Source organism: Amaranthus tricolor, chromosome 16, assembly GCF_026212465.1.
Source record: "Amaranthus tricolor cultivar Red isolate AtriRed21 chromosome 16, ASM2621246v1, whole genome shotgun sequence".
In the NCBI taxonomy this organism is placed as follows: Eukaryota; Viridiplantae; Streptophyta; class Magnoliopsida; order Caryophyllales; family Amaranthaceae; genus Amaranthus; species Amaranthus tricolor.
In genome coordinates this window covers 861,309-886,471 of record NC_080062.1, presented here as the reverse complement: position 1 = coordinate 886,471, position 25,163 = coordinate 861,309, and the positions used below count along the sequence as shown (strand labels likewise).

Below are 25,163 nucleotides of genomic sequence, written 5' to 3'. Positions count from 1 at the left end.
AAGGCCAAATCAAGGTAGCGAACGTCCATCGGTTGGGGATGTTGTTTGGGGCCTACAGTTTGTTTTACAACTTCAAGAAATTGCGGAGAAGAATAAAATCATCGATGGTGATTTCCTAAAGTTGTGTTTGGAACTAATAAATTCATTTTAAATTGTAAATTTTAATTGTGAAATCATAAAGAAAGAATTTGAAAATAACAAGATTGTGAATCATTCTCACATTCTTAACTTTATCTACTTTTAATACAATGGTAGAAATGACTTCAATTCAAAATTGAATTCATTGATTTGCCAAACATGAAATTAAACCAATAATCATCGTTTCCAAATATAACATAAGCGAATTAACTAGCAAATTATGTTGCACTTATTGGAGACAATCATTTACACAAAGCTAAAAAGCTCACTATAATGGCTACATTGTCTAACTAGAACATCAAATGGAGGATACAAAAAGTCCACCTAATAAGATTTCATCTAGAGTGGTAGAAATTTCGTGTGATCTCAAAGGAGAAGCAAGAGATGGAATCGGAGGAATCTGCAGCAAGTCGAGTGTTCCTTCGAGCATTTCTACAACTCGAGTCATATTTGGTCGGGTGAAGGGGTTGGTTTGTATGCACCATAAACCCACTACAACCATCTTCCTTTTGAGTACTGATCCCTCGTTGTTGTTTGTGGTGTCGATTTGATCGATCTCTTCAACTTCCTCGAGTTGCTTGTAAATCCAATGCGGAAAATACTGCTCACTACTATGTTCCAATTTCGCATCAATATTTTTTCGACACCCAACGATTTCCAAAACCCACATTCCGTAACTATAAACATCTGATTTATGAGAAACTCCGCCAAATCTCTTGAAGAAAACCTCATGTGCAATGTACACTCCAGTTCCTCTGGCATCTGCCATTGATATTATGCTGTCCTTTTGTGGGCATATCTTAGCCAGGCCAAAATCAGATATCTTGGGGCAATAATTCTCGTCTAATAGAATGTTTTGGGGCTTAATGTCAAAGTGTAATATTCTCGTGTTGCACCCTTGGTGCAAGTACTCTCGCCCTCTTGCAATCCCAATCGCGATTTCAAATAAACTTTTCCATGAGAGTTGTTGATTGTTTTCGTCTCTGCCCCCATGTGTGAACTTTTCAAGAGATCCGCAAGGCATGTAGTCATATATAAGAGCGCGTTTTGAACCCTCGTAACAAAAGCCTAGGAGTTTCACAATGTTTTTATGATTGGTGTTTCCGATACTTGCAACTTCATTGATGAATTCCACCATATCCATATCTCGATTCGATGATCTCTTGAGAATTTTCACTGCCACTTGATCCCCACAATGTAGTTTTCCTTTGTATACAATACCGTAACCTTCTTCACCTAGCTTGATTTTGAAGGAGTTTGTAATTCTCTTCAAATCTGCATAAGTATGCCTCTTTGGACCGAGGGATCCATGTTGTTTCAACAATGTTTCAATTTCTTTACTTTTCTCGATCAGCGAGTTCATCTTTTTGTACAAGAGGATTAGTGCAATTAACATGCATATGCCTATTCCAATTCCTGAAAAGAAAATATTCACATAGGAGTTAGCTTCACCGGTAAGACCACAAGTTGAAAAAAATGAGTCTGAACAATTCAAATAAAAATTGAAGTAAAAGCATAGGTGTACCAAGTTCGTTAGCATGGGGTTCCCATGTAACCCCATCTCTTAGGAAAAAAAAATGAAGAGTATATAAGCATTGCTGGAATCAAAGTCACAACCTACACCAATGAATGTGGTATGCATGCCACTGCACTGTGTAAAGTTGTTTGATAGTTTTGTTGGAATATAGAAAATAATATTAAATGAAAGCGAAACATTCAAAATGGGAGGCCCGAATTTCAAGTTATAACCAAGGCTGATTTTAATTGTCCAAATTCTCTATAAATTAGTTTACTTTTTTAATTTAATTGAATTAGTTTCTAATTTGGGTAGAATTTTTTAGGGTTCTTTTTTTAAATTTTTGTTTAGAATATTGAATTTTTGTAATCTACTTATAAGTTCGAAGAACGTTTACGATAATTTATAGTGTAGTTGAAATTATTCTTCTAGTTTCTTAATTTGCATATTCTGTTTCTCTTTTTCTGATGTTGAATGATATACATATGAATAATAATGGACACTTTAACATGCGCAAACTCTGATATGATGTTAGATTTGGGTTTGTATCCCAGGTCTCCTTTGTTCAAAAAAAGGAGGCAGCAAGTGTTTTTTACACGAAGCTGTTCACAGTTACTAATTGCGAACAAGAGTTGAAAGGAAAATCTAAAACTTCTTAAGTAGAGCAAAGATGGATAGGAAATGATGAATTTACCAAGTATGATGAAGATGATCATGATTTTGGTTAGACCATGTTCATGTCCTACAATGTGCAACCAAGATTTGTTTAGTGAAACTTTTGCAAGAAATAATGATGAAAATGATAACCAAGAAACATTCCTCTGTTCTTTGCATTTTATTATATTTTAGCCAAAATGTCATCAAATTGGAGATTATGATGTAACAAATTTAAAAGATGCAAGAGCATTATACTACTTAGACATAAATCAATCCAGTTATATATTTTTTTAAAATACATAGAAGGGCCAGGATGATGTCAGGGTTTTCGAAATCACAAAAGTGATCAACACAATAGCAAATAGATATTTTCCAAGTAGTAAATCTAATCTCAAAAATAATACTTTTATTATAGTAGTAAATTCAATCTAGGTAATTAACTCTAATTGGAACTTATCTGAACTAATGACAGGATACTTAACCCAAATCAATAGCTAAAATCTTGGGATATTCTATTGAATATTTTATCAACTGACAAAATATATAATATATCTTGAAGTTACAACCAAAAGCTTAAACTAATATTAAAGCCTCGAGATATGTACGTTATATATTCTATCAATTATTAGTACTAGATCAAACATGGCTTGAACCTATACATGACATGCCTGAAGCATGTAAGTGCGTGATCAGACCAGTGGTCGATGGAGCCCCAACTTATTATATATGCTTATGGTTGTGGCTAGAATTCTACTTCCTCCGTTTATTATATATTTGCAACTGATAGAGACAATTTTTAACATAACATATGGTTGTGGCTGGAATTCTACTTCCTCCGTTTATTATATATTTGCAACTGATAGAGCCCATTTCTCACATAACATATTAGAATCAAATCTTATTATTAGAAAGGTTGACAAAGTCTAAACGGCAAATAATAAGATTATTACTTTGTAAAGGGAAAGTAGGATTTGGTGCAGCAAGAGAACCATTTGAAGAACTTAACTTGAAAATCTCCAATCCATTGAGCATGACATCATTATACCTACAAACACAGAGCAACAGCTGACCATTATTGCAAATTTGAAAACTAAACTCTAACTATATTGTTGTGTATTTATTTAAAACAATTAAAAAATAAAAAATTTATTGTAGTGTGACAAAAAGTCTTATCCTAATTTTCTTAATATGAAACAACATCAACTTTTTTAAATATTATGTCAAGAATATATATTTACAACAGTAAATATATTTGTATTTATTATGAAATATATCTTGTTTATATTAATGAAAATAATTATTAGCTGATTAATTATTATATGAATATTTGTTTTGTTTTACCCTAATGATTTTTACCCTATTTATTATATCATGGGGTCTTAATCATTAGCTTAAGACTTTTACCCTAATGATTAATTATTAGTAAAAAAAATTTTATTTTTTTTAAAAAAAAGAGAAATGGGCTTCAGGTAAAAACAGTTGAAAACTAAACTTCTCGTGAAATTGCTATCTTAAATAGCGATTTTAAACCTACATTGGCTAAAAATGTAATTTTTTGGGTTAGAAGACTAAAAAAACACCGTCAAAGACAGTGAGTTTGACTTGGTTAAAATCTATGCAAATGTATTGTAGAAAAGTCTTTCCATTCATTCTTATGATAGGCGTTCAATTTTTAACCCAGGGGAAAATCAATGCTTGACTCCTAGCCTCCTCATGCAGGGGCCGGATTCTCGATTTCTTACCCATAAAAAACAATGATTAACTTACATTGTGGTAGGGTCGGGAGTAAGTGTCACTGAAAGAAGACCTCTGGTTTCGACACTAGCTATGATGGTATCACTACCTTCAAAGAGCGTAATGAAATCTCGATACATTGGAATGAAAATGCCACCAGTTAGCGCAAAAACATCAATATCATGTGCACCCATTTGATTGTTGATACTAACGTCGAAACTTCTTTGGTCATTGCTGTTGATTGTGGAATCTAACTCGCAAAAATGGAGCCTCACAAGATAATTAAATCCAACATCGACCTCGAACAACCATGTCAAATTTTGGTTTTCTTCAATTCTCCAACATATGGTCCCATCTCCCTCATTGTCAAGTACACTAATTCTGGCGCCGTATACGATAGTGTTGCAACCGTATAATTGATTGTAGTATCGTCGTAGGATATTGTGGAGTTTAGACCATAACTGATCATGTATAACATAAAAATAAAATTAATCAATTTACCATCATATACGATAGATTCCGCTTAGGACTGGGTTTGTGGTTTCGTGACCGACAAATCATACCTACACCCCATCTGAAGACAGGGCAAGAGGGATACAGTCAAAGCGACGCTCAAATAAAAAGAGCACTGCAAAGAAGAGACGAATGAAACCAAATACAATAGCAAAGTTACATGTGTTCAACACAAGCTAAGGTACAACTCAATATAATCAATAAAAATAAATAAATAAATAAATAAATAAATAAATATATATATATATATATATATATATATATATATATATATATATATATATATATATATATATATATATATATATATATAATTATAAAATAAGTACATAAAAGTAGTATAGTGCTATTATTCCGAATTTAAAATTGTATTTGCAGTTTAAAATGATTACTTAATCATCTAATTAAACTTTTGGATAAATTGAGTACTTGATATGACTTCAAAAGGTCATGTTAAGAATTAGAATCTCATTCATCTAACGTTTAAAGTGGGATTATATACTTCAAATATACAGAAGACTTGTATTGCATGATGCACACTTGTAGCCTATAGTGAGAAGAGACGTGATTATACTTCTATATTGCATATTTCCTCCGTTTTTTTTATGCTTTATAGAATAATTTTACATTGTTCTTTATTCTATAGTATGTTAAATATTGCGATTATTATATGAGAAAAATATATAACCATTTGAGATCTTATTTTATTCGTCTCTCCACACATATCAATATAATATCATATTATTGTACTTTTAATTATGTTTAACTCGATCTTATAAAATACTTACCAAGAGCTATAATCGACATATTAGTGTGTGAACTTAGCAAACACATTATTGGTCATATTATTGTATTTGAGATCTTATAAACGCATTGAACTTAGCAAACACAGGAAGAAACAAGTATACATATACATATTAGTGTGTGATGTAGTAAACACATTCAAACTCTGCACACAAGTCAAAGATGTCACTGCTATAATCGACATATTGGTCAATTATATTACCAAGAGCTTGTTTGGTCAACAAATAAATACTTAAATTCCTATAAAATTTTTAATTTCTTAAAAAATTAATAACTTAAAAAAATTCTTAGAAATTGTTTTTTTCTTTTTCTTTTGGTTGAATACTGAAAATGCATATTATCACATAAGTATAGAGCTATGAAGATTGCATTTTTATTGTTACTTAAAGAATTTTTTATTTTTATATCATAAATTTCAAATAAAAATAACCTTTTCAATCTTATTTTAATATTTTAATAATAATCCTTATAATTGTCACATATTTTCTAGCCACTAACTTCATTTTAACATTTGTATATTTCTTATGATCCTTACATATTTCTCATTAATTTTATAAAAATATTTTTTTATTAGTTATAATTCTTATAATTTTTTCAATGACTTTGTTTCAATTTTTTCAATAATTATATATGGTGCATACTTTTTTTCATTAAATAAAATTATTATTTAATAAAATAATATATTCATTATCGAAAATATTATATTTTCTTGTTTTCATTTATATTCCTTATGGAAACTTTATAAGAAACGAAGAAAGTAATTTATAACTTTGTAAGAAAAAAATACTATTTATTTTTTTACTTGACACTAATAAATTAATTACTTCCTGGTGACCCAAAATTATCTATCCACCACATAGTTTAAGTTTATCGGTGAAACAAAGAAAATTAGAAGACAATTGTCTAAAATTAAATTCAGGAAATTTGAAAAATATTGTTGAACTTACATCATGTAGTCATCGTCTATGCCGAACCAAGTCCGGCGAAGTCCGGAATCCTCACTCGGATCCACAGTCGGCCCGCCAACGTTCAACCGGATAATATTTTCCATAGCTATTGAATCCGAAAAATTAAACGGGTTATTCAAATAATTTTGAAACCCACCCTCAAGATATGGAACCATATTGGATGACGAACGGTTAACATACAACCCATCCGGCACAGATATAATCTCTAACCCGTTTATAAACCCAAATCCATCCGGGTTACTTGGTGAGAAAGTTAGGTTTATAGCCCTTTGCCCCTCTCCTTCGTCTAAAGAGATGTAAATCTCTCTTACAAGACCGTCTGTTACCGGCGCGGTTGATATAGGTTGGCTATGTTTTGAACAAGGACCAAACTATATGCACACGTATGTTTTGAGGTTTCGAAATTTTAGCAATTAAGGCTGAAGTGTAGGTGATATTGTAAAATGTTTTTTTTTGTGATTTTTGTGGGTTTTGTAATAAGAAGAACTAAGAAAAGATATGTTGAATTGAACAACTTGAAAATGGCTGATCCAAGGATTAATTTGATACAGATTCACCACAAATTAAAACCAAGGGCTCCTAAGAACACATTCAAACTTTAAGCCAAAAGAATGAAAAGCATAGGAACTTCAACTTACTAAAACCAATCCAAGTTAAAGTAAATTGCAAAGAGAGAACAAAGGGATTTGCTCAAGGGTTGTTTTGTATTCAGAATGTAAAAATCAGGTTGTGAATTACAAGAGTGCATACATCCTATTTATACTAAAGCATTCAGCAATGAGTACAAACTTTGAAAATGAAAGTACAACCAAAATGGCAATAAAATGCAACAGCTAGTAAAAGAACAAGGAGATTTTTGCTGATTTTTTTTTGTTGTCTCTAACAGCTAGTTTTGTTGTCTCTAACAGCTAATTTTTCTTTGGGATTTGCAAATCAGCTCTTCTATCTTCTTGGGATTATTTGTGGCTGATTTGTAAGAGATATTATCATAAAAATCCCACTCAATCTTCAAAACATATGGCTGTGGTAAATCAGCTAGTTTTGAAGAATGCAACGGCTCAATTTGGAGAATTTGATTGGTTGTTTTGATCCATGCATTTTAATTTTGTAAAAAACGTCCCATGAGCAAAATAAATATTAGACTCAATAAAATAAAAATTACAACTCGACTAACTAAACATGAGACATGATTAAGCTTGATCCTAAACCTGGCTTAATCATCTCTAAGACTTTGTTTCATTATAAAAATGAAAATACAAAATAAAAATTAAAGAAGAAGATTTAGTTCATGATTACAAAATTAAAAGACTTAACATTTGAACCTTGAATTTGAGCATCTTCCATATGATGAATCATGGTATTGATCCGTGTTAGTTCATCAGAACCAGATGTAGGTGATCCTACATCATCCTCCCCTTCTTTGGAGAAGCTTGACCTCAAGCTTGGTAACATATCATCAAAATAAACCACTACAAAGTGACCTAAGAAAGGCTTCAAGGTTTGGTTCACAAGTCTCATAAAGGTAGAAGGTGCATTAGATAAACCAACGGGCATAACTAACCATTCATAGAGTCCTTCCTTACTCTTAAATGTGGTTTTCCACTCATCCCCCTCATGGATTCTAACTCGGTGATATCCACTCCTCAGGTCAATCTTAGAGAAAACTTTAGAGCCATATAGGTCATCTAACAAATCATTAAGTCTAGGTATGGGAAATCTATACTTGATAGTGATTCTATTGATGGCTCTACTATCCACACACATCCTCATTTCTCCATTCTTTTTTGGCACAAGTAAAGTAGGAACGGCACAAGGACTTATGGATCCTCTAATCAAACCTTTAGCTAAAAATCATCAACTTGTCTCCTAATTTCTTCGGTTTCCTTAGGATTAGTCCTATAGGCTGGTTTGTTAGGCAATGAGGAACCGGGAATGAAATCAATTTTATGTTGTATATCCCTTTTAGGTGGAAGTCCATTTGGTATTTCATTAGGAAAAACATATGCAAATTCATCAAGCACAGGTTCAATTAAAGGGTGATCATGCAAAACAGATTCAGTTTCATCATTTAGCAATAACAATTCTTTTCGTTCCTCAAGTTCATGTTGTTCACTTTTAAGTATAGGAATTAAAGAATGAAAATTAGTTAAAGTTGCTTGCAATTTAGAATTAGCGTTAGGTGCATATGGTGCTAAAGTTATCTGTTTGTTATTTAAAACAAAAGTATGTGTGTTTTTAAAACCATCATGCATAACTTTCCTATCATACTGCCACGGCCTACCTAATAAAACATGACATGCATCCATAGGTATAACATCACATAAAAGACTCTCCTTATAGCTATTACCAATGGAAAATGAAAGCAAAACTTGAGAGTTTACAGGAATACCTTTGTTTTGATTCAACCATTGAATCATGTATGGCTTGGGGTGTGGAGTGGCGGTGAGATTAAGCTTGTCCACCATAGTCTTTGAAGCGACATTAGTGCAACTTCCTCCATCAATGATAAGCGAACAGATCTTACCTTTAACTGTACATTTTGTGTGGAATATTGCTTCCCTTTGTGGGTTTGGATCTTTGGCTTTGACCCCACTAAGAGCTCTTCGCATAACCAATAATTCTCCTTCTTCCGGGTATATTATTTCCTCATCAAGTTCAGCATCGTCACAGAAATCCTCCTCGTTTTCCTCTTGATGATCATCAAATTCAACCAAGTTCACCATTTTTCGGTTTGGGCATTCGGAAGAAATATGTCCTAGGCCTTGACACTTAAAACATCTCCTAGGTGTGAATGAATTGGTGTTTGGTTTGGGTGTATTGGGCATGCTTAGGGGTTGCTTTGAATTATTGTTTTGCAAAGCTGTTGAATCTTGTGAATGGGCTTTAGAATAGGAATGGGGAGTGTTCTCTTGGTAGGAATTGAAATTGGTAGTTCTTGCTGAAGTGAAACGTGAGGTTTCCTTCATTTTAGTTCTTTGTTGTTTATCCACTTTATGTGCAAGGTTAATTAAATCATCAAGGCAAGCATAAGGTTGTAATTCAACAATGTTTCTGATTTTTGAATCTAAACCATTTAAAAATCTTACCAAAGTTTGATGATCATCCTCCTTCAGGTCGCATCTCATGATCATTGTCTCGAACTCTCGACCATACTCTTCTACACTCCTGCCATCTTGTTGTAGATGTTGAAGTTTGGTGAAATTCTCTTGCATGTAGTATGAAGGCAGAAACTTTTCCTTCATTTGCTTCTTCATCTTTTCCCATGATCTAATCTTGTCTTTCCCTTCTCTTTCTCGTTTTGCACATTTGTTAGCCCACCAAGTAGAAGCATATTTGCGCAATTTTAAGGCTACTATCTTTACCTTCTTTTCTTCATCTATATTCTTGTAATCAAATACTCTTTCAACAGTTCTTACCCATTCAAGGAACTCATCTCCATCTAATCTTCCTTCAAATTCTGGAATGTCGACTTTAAGATCATCTCCACGGCTTGTTTGCCTATTAACTTTAGGACTTTCAGATTCATAATACCCACCTTCCCTTAAGGTGCGTTTTAGGTCTAAAAACTCTTTAAGTTGGGCTCGTAAGTAATTAATGGTGGCATTTTGCTCTTCAACAATTCTGCTCAAATCACTTGTTTCTCCTTCACCACTTTGAGACATGGTGTTTTGCTTTGTGAATGAACGAAATTAAGGCTAGGAGCGTAGCCTTGGCTCTGATACCAAGATGATATAGGTTGGCTATGTTTTGAACAAGGACCAAACTATATGCACACGTATGTTTTGAGGTTTCGAAATTTCAGCAATTAAGGCTGAAGTGTAGGTGATATTGTAAAATGTTTTTTTTTTGTGATTTTTGTGGGTTTTGTAATAAGAAGAACTAAGAAAAGATATGTTGAATTGAACAACTTGAAAATGGCTGATCCAAGGATTAATTTGATACAGATTCACCACAAATTAAAACCAAGGGCTCCTAAGAACACATTCAAACTTTAAGCCAAAAGAATGAAAAGCATAGGAACTTCAACTTACTAAAACCAATCCAAGTTAAAGTAAATTGCAAAGAGAGAACAAAGGGATTTGCTCAAGGGTTGTTTTGTATTCAGAATGTAAAAATCAGGTTGTGAATTACAAGAGTGCATACATCCTATTTATACTAAAGCATTCAGCAATGAGTACAAACTTTGAAAATGAAAGTACAACCAAAATGGCAATAAAATGCAACAGCTAGTAAAAGAACAAGGAGATTTTTGCTGATTTTTTTTTGTTGTCTCTAACAGCTAGTTTTGTTGTCTCTAACAGCTAATTTTTCTTTGGGATTTGCAAATCAGCTCTTCTATCTTCTTGGGATTATTTGTGGCTGATTTGTAAGAGATATTATCATAAAAATCCCACTCAATCTTCAAAACATATGGCTGTGGTAAATCAGCTAGTTTTGAAGAATGCAACGGCTCAATTTGGAGAATTTGATTGGTTGTTTTGATCCATGCATTTTAATTTTGTAAAAAACGTCCCATGAGCAAAATAAATATTAGACTCAATAAAATAAAAATTACAACTCGACTAACTAAACATGAGACATGATTAAGCTTGATCCTAAACCTGGCTTAATCATCTCTAAGACTTTGTTTCATTATAAAAATGAAAATACAAAATAAAAATTAAAGAAGAAGATTTAGTTCATGATTACAAAATTAAAAGACTTAACATTTGAACCTTGAATTTGAGCATCTTCCATATGATGAATCATGGTATTGATCCGTGTTAGTTCATCAGAACCAGATGTAGGTGATCCTACATCAGCGGTGGTGTTGGTGTGCGCATTAGCGTGGGCCATAACAGCGTACGCGCTAAATTTGCGCAAAATATTAAACCCATTAATTGTAAGCGAAAGAAAAGATGATTTGGTGTCTATGATGTCGTAGGATATGGATAGGGGTGGAAAGTAGAGGCGGATTAGTTTGGGCCCCCACGTAGTAACAGGTATGGAATATGTTGTCGTGGTCCGAAATATTCGGGCCATATTATAGGGAGTTGTAGCCTCCACTGCAAAAGCAATGGAGTTACTGGTGGCAGATAGCGAAGTGAGGATGAAGTCTTGATCGCTCTGCCATGTACCACCGGGGTTATCGATAAGTTGTGGAGAATTTTTTGGTAGGCCAAAGTTGATGAGAATGTGGTCTTGTTCAAATGGGATTGTAATGGAATTTGCAAGAGTTGTAATAATGAGGTAGAAAATAAGTGTGGAGAGCATTTGAGGGTGAATGAATGTATGTGACAAATTGATTGATATAAGATGGAGGGTGAATGATATTACATATATGAACATAAATACAAAATTTTAGCAAAATAACAGTTTAAGCAGCGCTTAGTAATACATATGACAATTTTCAGAACATTATAACTTTTAGCGTTTTAAAATCAAAATTAAATTTAGTGTTTTAGGATTTTGTTTTACTCAAAAATTTATATTCTAACAACTACTATAAGTTCATAAAAATTAAGTGGCAAATTGATTGATATAACATAAAAGGAGTGGTATACTAGAGAGGTGGAGAGCCATGCAGCTACACGATGATCTCATGATAAGACCATTTTTATTAGGCTAAACCTTTTGGGTTAAAGTGAGTTCCCTGCACCTATATTTTGGCCCAATTATATAGTTTAACTTGTTTCTTTTGAAAATGATATCAAGCCCACGTAGTAATGATGCCACTCTCCCCCAAGAGCAACCCTAGTATGAAACGGTCTCACATATTAGATGGTATTAAAAGCGACTATTTAATTTTTAAAAAATGAGTATTTTAATATTTAAAATGTTAGTTTTAACATTAAAAATAATGTGTTAAAATATTAAACAACTAAAGTGAGTATTTTGAGTACCAAAGTGAATGTGTTAACTAATTTAGTTGATTGACTATTTAGCTCAATTTAAAATAAGTTTATGATTAGACCGATATAAATGAGAAAAGACTTTTATTCAATTTTATTTTCTGTAAATGCATTTTGCTTAGAGAAGAAGCTTTGTAATGACATGTTCAAATCATTTTTATCAAAAACTATTTGTTAACAGCGTCATATTAATTAATATGAAGCAATATGATCATAAATGACTATTATTTAATACTTTATGTATTTATTTATGTTTAACCTTTAATTAAATTTAGTAGCCTTGGGTCGAATTTAAAATATTTGTGTGTGAAATTAACTCAACTGTCATAACTCATATTTATTTGTGATATGTTATAAAATTTAATATTAATAAATTTTAAATTAATTAATTTTGTCAGAACCTAAACAGTCACGAATTATATTAAGTTGTTTGCCATCTTGCAATAAATAACCTAAGTTTTTATAAAGCATTATGATCAATCAATTAAACAAAACAGTTTGTTAGCATAGAAGAAAATTCAACATAACTTAATGAAAATTGTTCTTATTTACTTGAGGGCCATTATAGATTATGAAATAGAAAATTAATAAAAAGTTGGTCAAATTTAAGCGTTGATATTGACTCTTGATATTTAGAAATGACGTCTATTCAATTTGATCGATCACTTTTAAGTCACCTTTTGTTGCTTAGCCCTAGTGTCATTACTTTCTTTTGTCACAAAGTAGAGCCGTCCCTATAATGGGCAAGACGGGCTTGTGCCCCGGCCCCATCCTAAAAATTCAAAAAACGATACTTTAATATTTAATAGTTAGGGGTTTATAGTATTATATTTAGTAATTAAAGACACATAATTAATATTTTGTTCCGAGCTTCTCAAATCTTAAGGTCGACCTGACAGAAAAGCTCACTATAATGGCTAACTTGTCTAACTAGAACATCAAATTGAGGATATAAAGAGTCCCCCTAATGATATTGTAATAATTTGCCAAAATCGATACGATGTTAAGAACTTTGATGAACGATAATAATTTCAATGAACTAACAAATGTTTGATAATGTAAAACTTGCAAAATTGACACAATGATTTAAGGAGGTTCAACCAATAATGGCTACATCCTCTGTGGTGTGTAGTTGATTGTTTATATTATTTCAACAGTGTAAAACACTCTTACAAACGAAGTATTACAATTGAGTAAGAGATAAAACAAAGGCTATGTGTTTAGCTTTGGGGTTGTGTTTGATGTGAGTAAGAAAACTCTCTATTTATCTGAGAGATCACACTAAATAACATTAAGTACATTAAAGCTATGAATAAATGATAATGAAAAACTGCCCCAAGTACTTGAAGAGGCAAAAACAGCATCCTAGGAGCATCAGAGACATCGCTCGACCAAAACAGGGGCTCGCTTGATCGAGCGGCTTGGATAAGCGGGCTACAGGAAGTTTCTTGTTACATTCTATCTGCTCGCTCGACCCACCTTAGAGCTTGCTCGGTCGAGCGAGCTGATCGAGTGGAAATTCAGAGAGCTTTGAACAGTTTTGCTCGACTTTACATTGTAGAGCATCTTGAATTAAACCTTAGCACTTCTTCACTAAGTCCCATAACTCCCATGATTAACTCACATTTCATTACCTCATTAATCCATACTTTAATCATCATCATAAACCACAAACATTAAGACTACACTTAATACATCCATTCATGACATTCCTAGGATTCCATCCCATAAGTCACCACATGAATGCACACATAAATGTACACTCAAGTCACACCATTCATAACAGATATTTCTCCAGAGTCGTAGAATTTTTGTGTGATCACAAAAGAGAAGCTAGAGATGGAATCGGAGGAATCAGTAGCAGGTTCAGTGTTCCTTCGAGCATTTCTACAACTCGAGTCATATTTGGTCGGGTCAAGGGGTTGATTTGTATGCACCATAAACTCACTACAACCATCTTCCTTTTGAGTATTGATCCCTCGTTGTTGTTTGTGGTATCGATTTGATCGATCTCTTCAACTTCCTCGAGTTGCTTGTAAATCCAAATGCGGAAAATACTGCTCACTACTATGTTGTAACACCCCGGCCCCTCAAACCGCTGGTGAATACTCATGGAGACTGTAGACTAACCCCACAAACCAACACAAGTCTTTCCAGCGCACTTTGGCCTCACTCGTGCGCACCCGGGAAAACTTTCCAGGAGGTCACCCATCCTAAGATTGCTCTCCACCAAGCACGCTTAACTGTGGAGTTCTTAGCAAAAGGGCTCCCTAGAAAAGAAGATGCACCTTGTTGATATGTGTAGTCTATCAATCTCTTTTCAAGCTAAATCTGGGGTATTACACTCACACCCACTTAAGAATACAACGTCGTTGATATGTGTAGTCTATCAATCTCTTTTCAAGCTAAATCTAGGGTATTACACTCACCCCCACTTAAGAATACAACGTCCTCGTTGGACCGTAACTTCAGGATCTTTTCCCCCGCTAGGTGCACTGAACACACAATCAGCCACGGTCGTAGGGTTGCTCTGATACCATTTGTAACACCCCGGCCCCTCAGACCGCTGGTGAATACTCATGGAGACTGTAGACTAACCCCACAAACCAACACAAGTCTTTCCAGCACAATTTGGCCTCACTCGTGCGCACCCGGAAAAAGTTTCCAGGAGGTCACCCATCCTAAGATTGCTTTCCACCAAGCACGCTTAACTGTGGAGTTCTTAGCAAATGGGCTCCCTAGAAAAGAAGATGCACCTTGTTCATATGTATAGTCTATCAATCCCTTTTCAAGCAAAATCTGGGGTATTACATATGTTCCACTTTCGCATTGACATTTTTTAGACACCTAACCATTTTCAGAACCAACATTCCATAACTATAAACATCTGATTTAAGAGAATCTCCGCCAAATCTCTTGAAGAAAACCTCAGGAGCATTGTACCCTGCAGTTCTTGTGGCTTCTGTCATTGATATTATGCTGTCCTTTTGTGGGCATATCTTAGCCAGGCCAAAATCAGATATCTTGGGGCAATAATTCTCGTCTAATAGAATGTTTTGGGGCTTAATGTCGAAGTGTAAAATACTCGTGTTGCACCTTTGGTGCAAGTATTCAAGCCCTCTTGCAATCCCAATTGCGATTTCAAACAAACTTTCCCATGAGAGTTGCTGATTGGTTTCGTCTTTTCCCCTATGTGTGAACTTTTCAAGAGATCCGCAAGGCATGCAGTCATATATAAGAGCGCATCTTGAACCCTCGTAACAAAAGCCTAGGAGTTTCACACTGTTTTTATGATTGGTGTTTCTGATACTTGCAACTTCATTGATGAATTCCACCATATCCATATCTCGATTTGATGATCTCTTAAGAATTTTCACTGCCACTTGATCCCCACAATGTAGTTTTTCTTTGTATACAATTCCATAGCCTCCTTCACCTAGCTTGATTTTGAAGGAGTTTGTAATTCTCTTTAAATTTGCATAAGTATGCCTCTTTGACCGAGGGATCCATGTTGTTTCAACAATGTCTCAATTTCTTTGCTTTTCTCGATCAGCAAGTTCATTCTTTTGTACAAGAGGATTAGTACAATTAACACGCATATGCCTATTTTGATTCTTGAAAAGAAAAAATTCACACAGGAGCTAGCTTTACTGGTAAGGCCACAAGCTGAAAAAAATGAGTTTGGACAGTTCAAATAAAAATTGAAGTAAAAGCATAGGGGTACCTAGTTCATTAGCATGGGGTTTCACTTGTAATCTCATCTCTTAGAAAAAAAAAATGAAGAGTATATAAGTTTTGCTGGAATGAAACTCACAACCACACTAACAAATGTGGTAGCATGCCACTGCACTGTGTAAAGTTGTTTGATAGTTTTGCTTTTGTTTTGTTTGAAAAATTCATTCATAAAATGATATAATAATACTAATTTATTACCTCTGTTTTGAAATTGTGAAAACAAATCATATTTAGGTAGAAATTGATCATTTTAACGTCAAAGTTGATCACTTATAGGTCAAAATTAAAATTTTTTATTTTAATTGATCCATTTAAGGTTCATTTTAAGTTGAAATTGATAGATTTAAGGTTAAAATTATACCTTTAATGTCAAAATTGAATTTTTTTGTCTTTAATTTCTGTGAGACATGTCATTTTTTTTTTCAATTTTTAGCTTTTGGGACGGCCCATATTGACGGTTTCAATATGAGACCGTCGCATCCAAAATTTTTTTATGATAATTTGTAGTAATAGCTGAAATTATTCTTCAAGTTTATAAAGTTGCATATTCTCTTTCTCTTTTTTTTTATGTTGGGCGACTTATATGTAAATATTAATAGACACTTTAACATGCATAAATTCTGATATGATGTTAAATTTGGGTATGTATCCCAAGAGTTGTAAGGGAAAACAAAAACTTCTTAAATAGAGCAAAGATGGATAGGATATTATGAATTTACCAAGAATGATGAAGATGATCCTGAATTTGGTTAGACCGTGTTCACGTCCTATAATGTGCAACCAAGATTTTTGTGGTATAAACATATGGCCCAATCACTCTCATTGTCAAGTAGACTAACTCAGGCGCCTTAAATGATGGTGTTGTAACTGTGTAATTGATGTTTGTGGTATCGTTGTAGATCGATGAGAAGTAGTTGTGACTAGACCTGATCAAACAACGGGCGGGGCCGAGTGGAAAAAACAACCTATTAATGCGGGCCGGGCCGGACCGAAGTGCGGGCCGAAAAGTTTCTGCCCAAACCCGTAATATGCGGGCTTGCGGGCCTATATTTTATAGTATTTATACATAATTAAAAACACAAATTACAAAAAATTTAAATAAACAAATACAATTGTTACATATTATACACAATTTAAAACACAAAATACAAATAATTGAAATAAACAAATACAATTGTTACATATTATACATAATGTAAAACAAATTCAAAATGCAAATCATGAATAAACTCTTTTTCGGTCCGGGCCGGCCCGCGGGCCAAACAACAATCCCAAACCCTCCCCAAAAAAATTCGAGCCACTTATTTTCTGCCCAAACCCGCCCATCGGGCCATATTTTGGTACCCAAACCCTCACTTTTTTGGATCGGGCCGGGCCGCCCATGATCAGGTCTAGTTGTGACCATTACTCATCAAGTACAACAACACTAAAATAATATTAATCAAAATCAAAGTTACTAAGCATCTTTATTCACTGTACATTATTTCATCAAATATATGTAAATATTTATTAAATCTAATTAATAAGTTTTTATCAGAAAATAATCCAAAAGTGTAATTATTCACAAGGAAAAGGTGAAAGGTTGGATTATTAATGTCAATTTTTCCTATTTATATTAAGTCTAAGTCTAATTAATCCTTTTTTATCAATTTCTACCACATAACTAGAGTTGTGCAATGGACTGAGGGCTCTTTGGGGCCCAGATTTTAGTGTTAAATGGATTGAGCTTTAAATGAACCCTTTATTTAAATAAAAATAGAACAAGCTAATAATGGGCTATGAATTATACTTGCCAACAATCAACATATTGTACATTTCTTAAACAACTAATCTTGCGAGTGACCGTCTCAATATGAGATCAATAGTCCAATAGTCAAATAGTCCAATCAATTCAATTATATTTTTTTCCAATAGAGCAATAGTAATTAATCTATTTAAGTTTATAATTGATTTCTTTTATAAGTTATAACTGATTATTTAATTGCTCATTTTATATATAATTGATCACTTCAAGGTTTAAATTGATCACTTTAACATTGAAATTGAAGACTTTAAAAACATTAACTCATTTAGAGATATAAACTTGTAAGAAGAAATTAATCACTTTAATGTAAAAATTGATCACTTTTAATCAAAATTGATTTTTTTATTGATATCTTTTAAAAGTTGTAACTGATCATTTAAAGAATCACTTTATATATAATTGAGCTCTTTAAAGTATTACTTTAAGTTATAAACTACACGTAGAAATTGATCAGGTTAATGTCAAAATTGATCACGTTTAGTTCAAAATTCAATTTTTTTTATATTTTAATTGATTTATTTAAGATTTACTTTAAGTAGAAATTGATATTTTTAAGGTCAAAATTGAATTTTTATTCTTTAATTTTTAAAATTTAGATCACTTTTTGTTTTCAATTTTTAGCTTTTGGACCGGTATATATGAAAGGTCCCAATATGAGACCGTCTATCACAAGTTTTTGCGTTCCTTAAATAATCGTAATTAGTTGTTTTGATATTAGTTTAGGAACACATATTATGTAATTATTATATCCCTTGAATAAGGGATTTTTTTGTACTATATATATTTACCCTTTGTCATTAATGAGAATTATTATATTATGATATATTATTATAAATTTATAATCATTAATTGTTTAAATATTATTGACAAAAGTAAGTAATTAAGTTATGATGCATTTTAATACTCAATCTGAATGCCTATATCAATGAAAATTTATAAGAATAAAATTATAAACAAGTCAAATCGGGTCGAGAGGCCCTCGCCCACGTTCATAAATTCCACCAATTATTTTACTTCAACCCAAATTTTGTAGAAATATTAAACTATTAACAATTCGAAATTATAGTTACGATCCGTTGGTTGTTGGTATCAAATAATAGTAATAAGAATTGAACTTATTACAATCTACCATGTTTTTAACACATTCAACTAATTAAGTTTTGTTAGTATGGAAGAGAATGACCCAAACGATTGTTTTAGAACTGGTTAAGAAATAATCAAAATACGTGCCATAATGCCAATTCGGATCCGAAAATTTGCTTTTCAGATAATGAAAATCATGATTTGATTTGTTCCGATTCGGATTAAAATGGATTTCTAGATTTCATATATCTGATTTATCGAATCGGATACTGAATATCCGATTTTATTTTATTTTATTTTTTGCCTTTTTAAAAAAATTTTGCGATTTTTTACACATTAACATTTAAACTCATTTTTCTTTCTTTCTTTAATGAAACTTATTATTTAATGTTTGAAAAAAATTCATTTTGAGAATATGGTTAGATTTTCAAAAGTCTAATTCTATTAACAATAAATTAATTATGTAACTTAGTTGTACTGGTGAATTATAAATATTAGTATACTCAATAATATAATCAAAGTTTTATATATATATATATATATATATATATATATATATATATATGTATATATATATATATGTATATATATATATATGTATATATATATATATGTATATATATATATATATATATATATATATATATATATATATATATATATATATATATATATATATATACATACATACATATATATATATATATACATATATATATATATATATATATATATATATATATATATATATATATATATATATATATATATATATATATATATATATTAAATGTATAAATTAAAAAATAAAATAAAAAAAGTTTGAAAATCAGATATCCTTTTAGTAAATAGTCCGATTCGGATCCGGAATATCTACCTTGGCAGTGTTGGTGGTGGTCGTATATAGCGGTGTGAGGATGAACTCTAGATCGGTCTGCCATTCGTCAAAATTGCCATCATCGGTGGGCTGAGTGGAATGTTTTGGTAGGCCAAAGTTAATGAATTAACATTTATGGTGATAAAATTAAATGTTTAGATAGCTGAAATCCTACCCGTCTCTAAAGACCTGACTAAGGATAGGGGTAATTGGAAGCGCCTTATTTATGTCTTAGACTGCTGAAATCCTCTCGCTTACTTGTTGGTGTTATGTTTTTTGCTTATTCCTTTTACATTTTATTTTTATACTCGTTTTTTACCTAGTTATTTTTATTTTATTTATTTCCTTTTTTATGTTTAAGGTCCAAGCTTGTATAGTAATATGTAAGCTGACGGATTCAATTTCAATCATTCCTTCTCGTTACAGGAACCTATCATTCTAAGGAACAATCTAGAGTCGGAAGATTCTTTGGCCGCATTCTCCTTTTTGGGTATGAGTTGCCGTCTTCCTTCCCTCCCAAAATCCTAATCATAGTTTTCTATGAGCAGGATACACTGAATACGATGATAATGATAAAATGGTCATCGACTATTTTGTTTGTATACAAACTGTGAACTGAGCTAGAAGAATAAAATTGCAAAAATACCGACCAAAAATCAACTCAAAATGGTATGTTCAAGTCTTAATATCTATGAATACCTTTTATAAAAAAGGAAAAATTATGTAGAATAATTCAATTTTTGTATAATTTTTCTAGAATAATATTAAATTGATTAATACATGAAAAAAAATACATGAAGAATATCAAAAGTATGAGCTGTATTTTCTTAGAACATACATATACCTCACATTTTATGATTACACCCTTCAAAATTAAGGTTTTAGACTTTGGTGAGCGATGGCGATTGAAGAAGAAAGAAGAATGAGACTGTGATAATGGTTGCAATTGGTGGTGAAGGCGAAGCCCTCTAGCCTTGGCACGCGCTTGGTGGAAGCACTCTTAGTGATGACGGAGGTGGGTGAAGGTTCTCAATGATGATGGCTTGTGTGTTGCAAAAAATTTGTAAAATCGTAGGGAAATCAGTAAAATGATGGATTATTTTAAGTAGTTTTTCTTATAAAAATTTAAATTATAAGAAATACTCCCTTCATTTATCAAATAACTTTTATTTGTCATTTTTAGATGTTTTATTTGTAGTTTTCATAATGAATCTTTCTATTTGTATTATAAATTTGGACATTTTCAAATAATCCTCATTTTAATATTTTAATAATGCCTATGGTCCCCACATATTTTCCATTAATTTAATTTTAACATATTTATATTATTTATGGTCCCCACATATTTTTAACTAATTTTATTAAAACATCTTTTTGTTAGTTGTGGACTCCATATTTTTACACTAAAACTAAAGATTTTATTTTTCTTAATTCACGTGAACATTACTTGTGAGAACTTTATTAAGGAATGGAAGGAGTATATGTTAAAATCACATGTATCGTGACAAATGTAATAGGATCACACATTGATACTCCATATTTTAACTTTTTTATATCCATTAAAAATCATGAGTAGCATTTTTATCTCTTTATACATGGAACATTTGAAATGTATCCAACAATATAAAATAGAGAGAGTAATTTACAAATAATTATAGTAGTACTATTATTATTTTGTGGAGGTCGCGTCAGGGGAAAGGAGGTGAGGAAGGCTGCACAAGGCGCTGTTTATGGGAGGCCGATTGGTGGTGGTGGAGTGGAGGGAAGGGTTTGATGGTGGTTGAGAATAGAGGGGGATAAGGGCTGCGCAAAGGATGGGGAGCTGGATTTGGTGGTGGGTTTTGACGAAGATGGTGGAGGCTGGAAATGGGTGGGGAATGGGAGTGGCAGTGAGCAGGGAACGATGATAGTTGTGGCATGTGGGGGATGGGGGCTGGAGGTTGGGCTAGAGATAGGGAAGGGGTACGGTGAGGATTAGGAATTCATGTTCTTTACTTACTTTTTTTTTTTTTTTTTTTTTTTTTTTTTTTTTTTTCCTTTTTTTGTACTTTTTATTTTATTTTTTGTATATTTTTTTTTGAGCAACTTAACCTACAATTGTAGGTTAATAATAGGTTAAAGATGCTCTAGGGAAATTCATATTAAAGTTGGTATTATTTAGGGTTAATCGAAAGTTCGTATTATTGCAGGAAAATCAGTAAAAGTTCGTATTATTCACGGTTATTTTTTCTTAATATTATTATTAACATTAATAATATGTTGATGCTAATTACAATAATACTTCCTCCGTTCTGAAATACTAGTTACCGTTTTTGACACTATTCATCATTCAAGTTTATTTTATATATTGCGGCTAATTTGTAAAAATAAATATTGTCAAGTGAGATCTTGTTTGAATCGTCTAATCGCATAGTTTCATAATATTAATTTATTTTATATTTTTTAGATGCGTATACTTCAATATATAAATGATCAAAATAACACATTAAATTGTAAAAAAAGTCAAATATAGCAAGTATTGTGCAACAGAGAAAGTACTATATACTAAAACCAATGTGTCATAGCAGGACAATCATAGAAAGTCATCAACAAACAAACATAAACACAAACACGTACACGTCAGTAACTAGCATCAAATATAATAAGGCCAACTACTAGATAGCATTATATCATAAAACAACATAAGATGATTTCATAAAACGCAAGCACAGATAGTAACCGTTTATCGGCCACTTATACTTCTTAATTTCTTTACGTGCTTTCTAACCCGAACCATGTGCTCTTGGGTAGAATGCAGGTCTTCACGCTCCTCTTTTCAAACATAAACTCTTGCAAAACACGCATAGTTCAACTCGACCAAGGCATTAACAGAATACCTAACACATGACCTTATAGAGCTTGTCTATCTTAAGGTAAGTGTGATCATAGTCCGTAATACCCTTGGGGTAACTTAACTTAGACACGCTTCTCACTAGCATAAACAATTCTATCAATAAGTAGATGTTCTATCAATGAGTAAATATTCTATCAACGCGTAAGCTTTCTACCAAAGAATGAACCTTCTATCATTAAATAACTTTCGATCAATGAATAATCTTTCTATCACTGAATAGTTTTCTATCAGTGGATCTTTTCTCTACTTCCTGGCATAGTGACACGGCCAAGGGCGTTATCGGCCAACCGGTGCCCATGGCAAAGTATGAGCTCATGCCCCCACCAGCTGACCCTCTCGGTATTGGGGTTTGCAAGGCCCGCATGGTATCACCTCGGTCAAGGGGCGGTATCGGCCATCCGGCGCTCAGTGACCCAAGCATGCTCATACCCCCCTTATGGTGGTCCCGTCGAACCTCACCTAGGGGACTATTAAAACAACCGGACATAATCCAGTTGAGTCACGCCAGCTAATCATAATCTAGTACCTTATCAGATGGGAATAACTTCCACTCTCAACTATTAATGAGCGCCCTGGGATAGCAGTGCGCCAAAACCCACTGAGCCACTCATTAGAATATGAAATTCACCTATAACGGAGTCATTCTAACTCCAATTAAGGCATAATCTAATTTTTAAATAAATAAGGGGGTGGTACCCGCATTCTATTAACACTTTCATTCTCTAACTATTCTAAGCGCAAGGATTTCATAGTCGATAGCTCTTCATATAAAGTGTACTCACTAGTACTTCATAGTTTCAATACAATGCATACTATCAAAATAAACAATAATGTCTTAAAGAAAATTGCATATAAGGGTTATTACTGCATGTACTTACCTGTAAGCGTCACTGCACGATCAAAAGTCACAAAATCACCCAACTAAGGCTCTACTTTCCTCTTACGAAATGGGAACCTATATAAGTTGTGAGTAGAACTAATAAGTTCCCTTAACTACTTTGTCATACCAAACTAAATACCAAAGTAACCGCTATCACCCATTCAATCATGAGTTTCCGATTACTCTAGTACGCACACAACTCATTCAATACAAGCCGAAATCATTAACTCAACGCAACATAAGTCTTTCCATCAATTTAAAGTAGAAGTATGTGTGAATCGTTTCTTTTCACTAACTAATTTCGAGCATATCGACTCGCGTTACCCAAAAAAAATAACTAAATCACAACTAAATCTTACAATTTCAATATAATATTAATAACGATGGGGCAAATCTTAGAGTTATCGTATCGGGATATCATTTGTTTCATTCTCCAAAGCTATTAACAACTATAGTCAAAACAACACGACAAATAACTTTAGCAACCATCGACGATAAGTTGACATTATGTTCATAGCCTTACTAATGACTTCAATAACAACCTAATAAGGGTACTTGTAATTCGCAACAATCAACCCACAACAATTGCAACTATTATTTCCAATTTAACAACCAAAATCACTTCCATAATCAGCTACAATCATCACCATTACTTATTATCACAACAACAATCAATCGACTAAGTTTCAAAACAACTTTTAAGGTTATTTAATCAATCATCGCACCACCCAAAATATAGAATAAAACACACATCATTAGTGATTTCATTTCTAAATTCAAACCCTAGTCATTTCGTGTTCAAAGATAACATATTTAATTAGTACCCATCCTAAGATTCAAAGAAACTAATACAAAACCAACACATCACCCATAATTTCAAATCACACTTCAAACCCTAAATCATAAACATGTTCAATTCATCAATCAAATTCTTACCCCCAAAAAGATTCAATGAAATTAACACAAAATCAACATCAAACTCAATACACTTAATAAAACTCCAATTAAAACTAGAAAATTAATTAGAGAAAATAGAAGAGGTGGCTTACAATGTTAAAACTAGCAAACATGGTGAAGAGGGTAACTGTAGTGGTGGATGGAGTCACAGCTCAAGGCTACTGTTGTCACAGCCACTAATTGCTGGCCGCAGGGAGTGGAGCGGTTGCTGGTGGTGGAAGGGTGGACGGCTGTTCACTATGGTGTGGCTGCCGGTTGGGAAAAACGCAGCGTAGCTGCTGTGGTGAGGGTCGAGATCAAGGGCCAGGAATTGGGGAATCTTGCAGGAGGTGCCGTGCAACTGGCCGGCAGTCACAAGGGACGACACAGTAGAGGGAGAAGGAAAGAGAGGAGGGAAAGAAGGAAGGAAGAAAGAAAGGGAAGGGAGGCGTGATTCTTTGTGAGTGAGGGAAGGAGTACTCACAACCCTAACCCATCCTTTTATATTATTTATACACTTATTTATTTATTTATTTATTTACCTAGGTTCATTTTCTTGCGAGGCGCAACTAAAAAAAATCACCTTCGTGTGCTCACACATTTTAAATAAAATAATTATTTTGATTCGAATCTCTTTATTTAGAAATCGTAATTGTATTTTTAATATAAATATATGTTAATATTTAAATTCGTATATGAAAGGAATTTATTAAAACTACTTCAAAATTAATTTA

At 32.8% G+C, this 25,163-nt stretch overlaps 1 protein-coding gene and 1 pseudogene across 3 annotated transcripts; both read right to left on the bottom strand.

Annotated features, from left to right (window-relative positions):
- Window positions 1-262: 262 nt before the first annotated feature.
- Window positions 263-12,015, bottom strand: LOC130802205 (probable receptor-like protein kinase At5g39020). Of its 3 annotated transcripts, XM_057666129.1 has the most exons (5): window positions 6,310-8,175; window positions 4,079-4,506; window positions 3,262-3,356; window positions 2,349-2,396; window positions 263-1,554 (listed from the first exon to the last, which is right to left on the bottom strand). In XM_057666129.1, exons 2-5 carry the CDS (start codon window positions 4,237-4,239, stop codon window positions 437-439), a joined length of 1,422 nt encoding a protein of 473 aa, XP_057522112.1. In that variant the 5' UTR covers window positions 4,240-4,506; window positions 6,310-8,175; the 3' UTR covers window positions 263-436. The 3 variants fall into 3 exon arrangements, 2 of the variants coding, with proteins under 2 accessions (XP_057522112.1, XP_057522113.1); XM_057666130.1 differs by lacking the exon at window positions 2,349-2,396; XR_009039744.1 differs by lacking the exons at window positions 263-1,554; window positions 2,349-2,396; window positions 3,262-3,356 and having other exon boundaries at window positions 4,247-4,506; window positions 6,310-12,015.
- Window positions 12,016-12,199: 184 nt separating this feature from the next.
- Window positions 12,200-24,679, bottom strand: LOC130802206 (PR5-like receptor kinase; annotated as a pseudogene).
- Between the last annotated feature and the right edge of the window lie 484 nt (window positions 24,680-25,163).